Below are 9,350 nucleotides of genomic sequence, written 5' to 3' on the forward strand. Positions count from 1 at the left end.
CGATCCAATTTTTTACACTTGTAATATTGGGGAGCAGATTAACCATAGGTTCTTACAAATATGCTAATTTCTGATATAGCCTTAACGTTTTGTCCTCACTCATGCGCACCCCGGGAAAACTTCCCAGGAGGTCACCCATCCCAAGACTACCCCATGCCAAGAACGCTTAACTATAGAGTATCTTAGCATATGGGCTCCCCAAAAGGAAGATGCATCTTGTTGATATTAGTAGTATATCAAATCCTTTTAAAGCAATCATGAGGGGTATTACATACATGACCAAGAAGAGAAAAGACTAAAAGCAATGAACAACTAGCAACTACTAGAGCACAAAAACACCTAACTACGGAGGGACTAAACATGGAAACGCCACACCTCTAGAATCCTCCTCTAAAATATGTCTAAGTACTACCGGAACATCATTAAAGAAACACAAATTGAGAGTTTTGAATGACTTCGCGGTTGGCCAACCAATCCGCTGTTCGATTTCCATCATGGTAAACAGAGTGCTTCCCTTTGTGAGGCATTTTAAAGGGAGGAACGCTATGTATTTACAAATACATAACAATGATTAAAATATTCTAAAAACGCATGGTAAAGAGAGAAAAGAGGAGAGAGATTGGAATAGGAGGGTTTGTAGGTGGACCCCACCTATTTTTTGGTCAAATTATCTCACGTGATGAGGGAACACATGTTGATTGTTCCACTGTAAGCTTATATAGTACCATTGAATCTTCAGTGGTACTGTTTATGCATAAATTTGATACAACTAAATGCATATATAATACCGCTATATGAATATATAGTATCATCGTATGCTCAGTGGTATTATTTATTTGATCATCCAATGATACCACTCTCTTACATACATGTAGTTACATGAATGCCCTTTATTATGCATTTCTACATGCATAACATTCCTCCATTACTATTTCCTCTCCCTTTGTTATTGACCTTTGTTAGTGAGTGGCCCGGACGATGTCCTGGGTTGTTACTTTGAACCAACCACCCCAGCTGATTACTAACTACACATGCGCATGATTAGCTTTAGTCGATAACAAAGGGACTAGGTAACAAGTACTACTCTCCTTAATGCCACAATATCAATCTTAATTAACCAATAACTTGTTATTAGAGAATTGACAATTGGGATTGAATCGGAATAATATAAGAAAGCAAAAGGTTATCACAATAATATTAGTATACAACTTACTTATTAAATTCTAAATTGAACATTTGAACATATGCTATATGACTTAAAGTAACATATATAGACATATAACGATTAATGACCCATTGACAAATACATCAAATAACTAGCTTCCTAATCTTCAACAAATAAAATGCTTAATACACCCGTCATTAAAAAAAAAAAAAATGCTGAACACAATAAAATGGAGAATTACTGGAACTACTGCACTTTTCTCAACAATGCGAGAGTGTACGATGTTGGAAATAGTTAAACTTGTTCTACAGCCTTCTCGTCGTTAACGCAAGCACAACAAAGATAATTGCTGAAAAATGACCGCAAAGTGGGATGATTGATGACGAAATTGAATAGGAAGTTATGGGTATGAGTAAGGATCAGAATCGCCATCACAGAACTCCAAACTACGGAAGTATACATTAGTGTAACTAGTAGAGTCGACCACCGATAATCAGCCAACATTCTAATTGACGTAATATAAGTCATAGCTATTGCTGAAACTGCAATCCACATTGTTATTCTCAAAACTCTGACGAAGATTCTGCTATAAGGAAGACCACCTATGAGGAGAATGATGACACTTAGAGATGAAGCCAGTGCGATTGTGTTTGATACCAATAAATGTAACGATCGGTCACTAGGGCTTACGCAGAATTCGAAAGCCATGGCTGCTATCACGGATGCTGCCACCATTAGTGCATTGCTTTGGTCCTTTACTTGCTTTTCTCTTTTTTTGATTTTTTGTGTGTCTTTTGCCCTTAATGCTTTGGCGTTCTCAAGGGCAGGCCCAATCTCATCACCATTAGGCCACTTTTTTGTAACTTCACGACACCAACACATTTTTATCACTTTTCTTCTTAGCAAGTGACAATCCAAAGCTGTTAAACCTTTTTTGTTTACTGAGCTTACTTCAATCCTATTCTGCTTTAGCAATAGCTTTACCATCTGTTGAAATTATAAATAGAGATGAGAATGTGGAAAGAACTTTTTATGTATTCATTCCATTAAAACCCCTACTACATATAGCACATATATAGTGCAAAATCAATCCATCAATAACTATATACTAAAAACATATCAGTAATAATGACACATGTCAGTTTTTGGTGTGTCTTTAGTATATTAAATTAAAAAAAAAAAAAGAAATTGAATCAATTAGATGTATTCGTTGATTTAGATTTCATTTGTACATGTCGTTGATTAATGAATTGATTTGCTTCAAAAAAAAAAATTTCGTAAAATTTATTTACTATATATGAGAAAATAAAATTAAAATTAAAAAACAATACAATCTTATACTATAAGTTTATGTGTGGCAAACATAATATTTGTTTCAAGGATACAATTGAGATAGACAAAAGTCCAATTTCTAAAAATTAAACAAGACATTACAATATATAATCACTGAATAAGTATATATTTTTTCATCAGAACTCATATTCTCTCTCTTTTTTAATTTTTCTTTTATGGTTTTTTTAGGGATTTTTTTTTTTTTTATTTTGTTCCTATAATAAATTTTAATTTTTATCTTTCTATATTCAACTAATAAATTTTAATTAAGCAAGATATTCCATGTTTCATTATATCAAATACTTGATTTTATAACATTAAATCGATAATAAATAATGATAATAACTATGTATGACACCAGATTTTACCAAGTTAAGTTAAAAGTAAAGTGCAAAATTAAGCTAAAAGGAACATGACTATGTAATATGATTATAAAAATTCTACCGTAATCGTCGGCTATGGACGACTACAGACGACTATGGACGACTACGGTAAGAGATTAAATCTCATCCGTTTATTTTTTTATTGACTAATCATAGCCGTCCAATTCGATACTTCAACAAAACAGTCATCATGTCTAGTAATCAAGTCATTGCACATTCATCAAATCTAGTCATCAAGTCATTACACAATCATCAAGTCTAGTCATCTAGTCTAGTCATCAAGTCTAATCATCAAGTCATTAATATAACTCGAGTTTGGTTAAATTTATTTTTTCAAAAGTTTTTTTTTCCCTTATTTTTCAAATTATTAAATTCTTATATTTTGTTTAATTTCATAATTAAATTGATCATCATATAATCAATAGTAAAAAAAAAATAGAAAAACGATGACATTCATGACAAGCAAAAAATTGAAAATTAATTGAGAAACATTAAAAGAACAATGGCAGCCATTGATCGAAATTTGCAGTTCTCAAAGAATAATAAAGAAACAAAAAATTATAAAAATGAAAATTACTATGTATGGCACGAGATTTTACCAAGTTAAACGAACAATGGCAGCCATTGATCGAAATTTGTAGTTCTCGAAGAATAATATCAAATAATTGATTTTTATAACATTAAATCGATAATAAATAATGATAATAACTATGTATGGCACGAGATTTTACCAAGTTAAGTTAAAAGTAAAGTGCAAAATTAAGCTAAAAGGAACATAACTATATAATATGTTTATTAGATCATGCCTAACATTAATCCACTAAACCCACTACTCTTATGACTCCACTAACACAAACTAATTACTTAGGATATTATATAATCTTATACATAAGGATTTAAATAACCACAAGCAATTTGAAGCAAATATTCCAATATCTTCTGCACTCATTTATGCATGCAAATCAATTTCAGAACACATTTGATCTATTTTTTCAGTCATCTTTTATTTCCAAGAATTTTTGTCATAAACCACCTAATAAAACCTAGATTTGTGATAAACTACGTAATTAAAAAAAATGTTCTAAGAAAACACGTTATAAAAAAAATGTTGTGAAATACTATATATGGGCGGATTTCCACCATTGACATAATTTACCAACGTTGATTCACTGCACCTCAAAACACCCTCGAAACCACCACTTTCATCCTCAAACCAACACAGTCAGCTTGAAAATGCCTACAGTATGCCAAAACCACCCTCCAATCCCAATACCACCACCTCCTCTTACCCCACAAACCAACATTCCGCTGCCCAAACCTACCCCACCAACTTGAAATATCCCGGCCCCAACCATCCCAATATTAGCCTTACCAGTTATCAACTTGAAAACAAATCCTCACGTTGGTGGTTTCAATTCAGAGGTGTTTTGAAGTAGGTCAATACCGGATCAGAAGATTAGATCAATGTTAAACATCCGGTAAATTTTTTATTATATTTTATCTTTTATTAGATACTTTCTTACAACATTTATTTTATTAGGGTTTTTTTCTAATAAAATTTGGCTTGGGTTTTATTAATTAAGTGGTTTATGACATAAAAACCTATTTCCAAACATTTATCAATTAGTATTATATATTCCTGGATCATGGTACTCCATACCCTATATACTTGAGTTATTTTTGCCCAAGTCTTACATTATTTTGGTTAAAACCTTATGTTATTTTGCTAAAGTAATATGTTATTCACGTATTTACTTCAACATCATGCATTAAAAATAAACATGCATTTATAAAGTAACATGTACTTATTTAAAAAGGGATATTTTGTGAAAAACTACCTTTTAAAATTTGAATTTTACGAAAAACTACCCTAAAAACAAATTGTTGTAATTAACTACCTTATAAAGTATAAAATGTTGTAATTAACTACCTTATAAAGTATAAAATGTTGTTATTGACTACCTCCCACTAGAATAACACATTTGATTTTTATTTTCCGGTGTTGAATATGTCATGTGAGGGTCACATGACCCTTTAATGACTTAATTCTCCCCTTGCTCCCAAACTTTCCCGCTTTATACCAACTCTTTTCCTTAACAATACGATTAATCATATTTTATATTGTTTATTTGCAAACCCTTTGATAATTATATGGGCTGAATTGGTGTAAAGCGGGAAAATTTGGGGAAAAGAGGGGAATTAAGTCATTAAAGGCCAGGGTCACGTGACCCTCACGTGACATGGGTCAGGTGACATGGTCAACGTCGAGAAATAAAAGTCAAATGTGTCATTCCGGTAGAAGGTAGTCAATTACAACATTTAATATTTTATAAGGTAGTTAATTACAACATTTTGTTTTTAGGGTAGTTTTTCGCAAAATCTGGAGTTTAAAAGGTAGTATTTCACAAAAAAAAATCCTTTAAAAAATAACATATATAATTGAAATAATAAGAGGTTCACATCAAAATAACATGAATTTTATAAATGTAGAGTACATCGAAATGATAATATTATTGAAAAAAAAACATGCAAATATAAAATAACATATGCTTATTTTAAAATAACATGTATATTAATTAAAATAACAAGAAATTCATATTAAAATAACACAAATTTTATAAACCTGGAGTACCATGCACACGGTGATCCAGGAGTAGCATATAATTTGCGAACATTTATATACGTAGTAAATACTTCATTACTTCTAGGCTTCCAGTTAGTAATAAGAAAAGAATTATGTAGTTTATAGTTTATATTAGAAATTTATATATGACATCAAATATAACAAGACTAAAAAAAAAATTAATTTTTTTTTTAATTTTTTTTTTTAATTGTAAAGTGTACTGTGAATGTACTCAATGTCAATGCATATAGGGGCCGAGTCTATTGAGGCAATACCAATAAAAAAACACTTCAAATTCAATGAAAAGGTTGGTAAGTCATAATTAATTATTGGCCGCAGCCTAGCAGACATACCATGAATCATGATCAGGCTAAGTTGAATTACATCCCCGGTTTTAATTGATGACACACTTGCTTTAAAAAGAATTACATAAGGAGTACAAGTATGGAAGTTTAATTTGTTTCCTTGTTAGGAAATTAAATATTAGGACGTGAGATGAAAGCAACTCTAATAAGACTATGTTTGATTCACTTCATTTAAGTATTTTATTACATATTTCATTAGCTAGATCAATCATATCTATCTGAAAACAATTAACATCAAATATGATCAGAAAAAAAATAAAAAAAAAATCAAATAAGATAATAATAATAAATTAATATGTCTATATGTATATAAAATTCATACGAGTAACTTATCATGTTATGTGCAATTTTTTTTTTTTATTATTCTCTATAAGTTTTAATAAGTGTTACACTATGACCGACACATAGTTTTAGACAATTTAATTGAGTTAAGTATAATAAGAGGTAAGTAAACTAATTCGAGTATTAAAAAAAATGTTAAAGAAAGATAGTGGGGATAAAATATGGCTAAAATATTAAGTTTGGTTCAAAATCAACACCCTTGCAATATTTCGTCAATATCTTAATAAGATCTGGCAATGATATTGACTCGTTTTCAATTGGGTTGGAAGTAGATTTTTAAAGATTACCAACGATATATATTAGTATTTGTTTTAATCCGAGTTTGGAATCAAAAAGTTATGGTAAAAACAAAAAATGCAACAGCCGCCTCCCTCTTCTCTCTTTTCTCTCTTCTCTCTCCTCTCTTTAGGGTTTCAATTTTCTTGGCCGTTTAGGCCGGAAATAGTCTAATTTCTTCAGAAATTAGATTATTTCTGACCCTTTTCATCAATTTAATTTGCTTTTTTGTTATTTGATTTGTTTTGCTTTGTTTTGTTCTCTCCGTTTGTGAGAGTCTGTCCCAATTTTTTTGGGTTTTTCCCAATTTTTTGGGATTTTGATTCTCATCTATGGATGAGAATTTTATTTTTAGGGTTTTAATAATAATTGAGAAGGTGATTTGGATTCATATGGCTTTAGGGTTCGTCATCAACTCTACGATCAAAACATCAGCGCAGATTGCGAAGGTCTCTACTTGGAAAGATGCAAAGACATCGAAAATCACTACTCGCGTCAAGTTTGAAGCGGTGGAGTGTGAGCTATGCCCGATATGCAAAATAGTTATGATTTTGATTGTAAAAGTTATGTTATTTTCTCTAGATCTGTGGTTTACACATCTTTATTATTGTTGTAAATGCCGTATGGCTATTTATTAATGATAATATTCTTCTTCTTGTCAAAAAAAAAAAAACAAAAAATGCAAAAAACTGGAAATAAAATTATAAGGGATGGAAACGCCTAGAATTTCGAATCTCCTAGGGACTTTTGAAAACTCTAGGCGTTTCTCCCCTAGAGTTTTGAAAAAAAATTAGGCGTTTCACCTTCACAAAAAAAAATGACTTTAATTCCGGCGATGTGTCTGATAACCTTGCCCTCGGTCGGTGGTGATTTATTGGGAGGAGAGAATGTTAGATTGAGTTAGAACATGGAATACATGTGAGGATATGTTTGTCCATTCATATTAAAATGTGGGCGTTATCCGGTAAAATTAGGGTGTCAGTTTAGCTTGTCACATTAATATATGTAATTTATGTATGAAGATGCATAATTATTTAATCAGGGCATGTTACGGATTAAAATCTAAGCCTAAAAAATAATATTGTTGGAAGAGAAGTGGTAAATTTTACCTCAACCTGTTTATCAATTACTGCAAGGTGCAAGATAGTATTGCCATCACTATCCTCGGAGTTGATGAGCAACTCTAGATCGATCTCATCTTTGTGATTCAACAAAAGCAACAAAGCTTCCATCTGATTGTGCTTGACGCACAAATGTAAAACAGTTTCACCACTCTTGGTAAGCTCTCGAATTGCTTGAGGTTCTTCACTATGAAAAGTTTCAAGCACATCAATTTTACCATGTATAGCAGCTACATGAACTGGGGTCATCCCATCTTCATCGTGTGCAAAACGCATAGTTGAATTCGCTTCGAGTACGGTTTTGACAAAATCTAAGTGCCCCATTTTAGCAGCTACATGTAATGGAGACTGCGTGTATCGGCCTCTTTCGATAATGCATCGTTCGAGGATAAGTGCATCTTCTTGGAGCAAGTTGTTTAGGGAATGCACATCTCCCTTAAGGGCTGCATCATATAGCCTTGCCATGGCATTTGGCTGGCTTCTTTGTGTTTGTACTTCCATTTTTTTGTGTTTCTTGTTACTACTCAAAGCTAGCTAGCTAGTATGTAATGCACTAGCAAGGGTTAGTTGCTTTGTAGCTTTAATATGGGGATATATATAGAGAGCATATGGTATTATTACGGTTAGTTGGGAATGAAGAAGATGTATGTACTCCCTTAGTCATCTTTTAAGGCTAGCATATCCATTTCGTTGGGACATACTCCCATCATATTAAAACAAACATTTTACATAGTTAAATTTTTCATTATTCAAATATTTTACTCTGTTCACCTTTACTTATTATTACTGAAATAAAATTAATATTATCAAACTGAAATTGTTTTTAATGATTTTCTATTATGTTTCTTTCTTAAATTTACTGAATTTTACTAAACTGAACTTGTTTTTAATGAACTGAAAATATTTTTAGTGACTTGAACTTATTTTTGTTAAATTGAATTTTTTTTTTACTGATATTTTTTAAAGGTGAATTGAACAGGGCCACAAATTATGGAAACTATATAACAGCAGATATCAATACATATCTCAACTCCATCCATTTTCGTAAAGGGACAAATTACACGTTTTAGAAGGAAGGTGAATAATATTGTGGGTTAAGGAGTTTGACAAAAATACCAATGTTTAGTCTATTTAGAAATGCTGGGTTGCGGCATTTTGACTATTTTTTATGATTTATACAAAAGAAATAAAATAACTTTGACCAACTTTTATGATTTATACTTCCTCCGTTTTCTTTTACTTGCAACACTTCCCTAAAAAGGAAATGTCACAATACTTGCAACACACTATAAAATAGGGGTGAGCAAATCGGGTACCTAGTCAAAATTTTAGGACCTGGACCCAGAATTGGTTGGAACCGGGTCCTAAAATTCGGAACCGGAATTGGAATTGGTTCAACCGGGTCCTAAAATTTAGGATTTGGAATTGGAACCACCGGGTACCGGTTCCGGTTCCGGGTACCCACTGATGTAAATAATTATTAAAATATAATATAAATTATGATACTTATTTAAGTTTATTTTCATTTTTAGCGCTTAACTCTAGTATTATATGTATAATAAGATATTTGATTTATGTTCGGTATTAAAAATAATTTTTAATTTTACTAACTAGATACATTTAACATAATTTTATTTTAAAAAAACTTATTTAGTGTAGTATATGTTAATTAACCGGGTACCCAACTGGTTCCGGGTACAAAAAATCAAGAATTGGAATTGGAACCGGTTGAAACCACCACAG

At 31.5% G+C, this 9,350-nt stretch overlaps 2 protein-coding genes across 2 annotated transcripts; both read right to left on the reverse strand.

Moving 5' to 3' along the window:
- Positions 1–1,152: 1,152 nt before the first annotated feature.
- Positions 1,153–2,152, reverse strand: LOC110710038. The gene has a single exon (XM_021888300.1). The coding sequence runs from the start codon at positions 2,150–2,152 to the stop codon at positions 1,460–1,462; it is 693 nt and encodes a 230-aa protein (XP_021743992.1). The 3' UTR covers positions 1,153–1,459.
- Positions 2,153–6,035: 3,883 nt separating this feature from the next.
- Positions 6,036–8,093, reverse strand: LOC110710040 (ankyrin repeat-containing protein BDA1-like). The gene is made up of 2 exons (XM_021888301.1): positions 7,596–8,093; positions 6,036–6,086 (listed from the first exon to the last, which is right to left on the reverse strand). Exons 1-2 carry the CDS (start codon positions 8,070–8,072, stop codon positions 6,036–6,038), a joined length of 528 nt encoding a protein of 175 aa, XP_021743993.1. The 5' UTR covers positions 8,073–8,093.
- Positions 8,094–9,350: the final 1,257 nt, after the last annotated feature.

Source organism: Chenopodium quinoa, unplaced genomic scaffold (assembly GCF_001683475.1).
Source record: "Chenopodium quinoa cultivar QQ74 unplaced genomic scaffold, ASM168347v1, whole genome shotgun sequence".
NCBI lineage: Eukaryota > Viridiplantae > Streptophyta > Magnoliopsida > Caryophyllales > Amaranthaceae > Chenopodium > Chenopodium quinoa.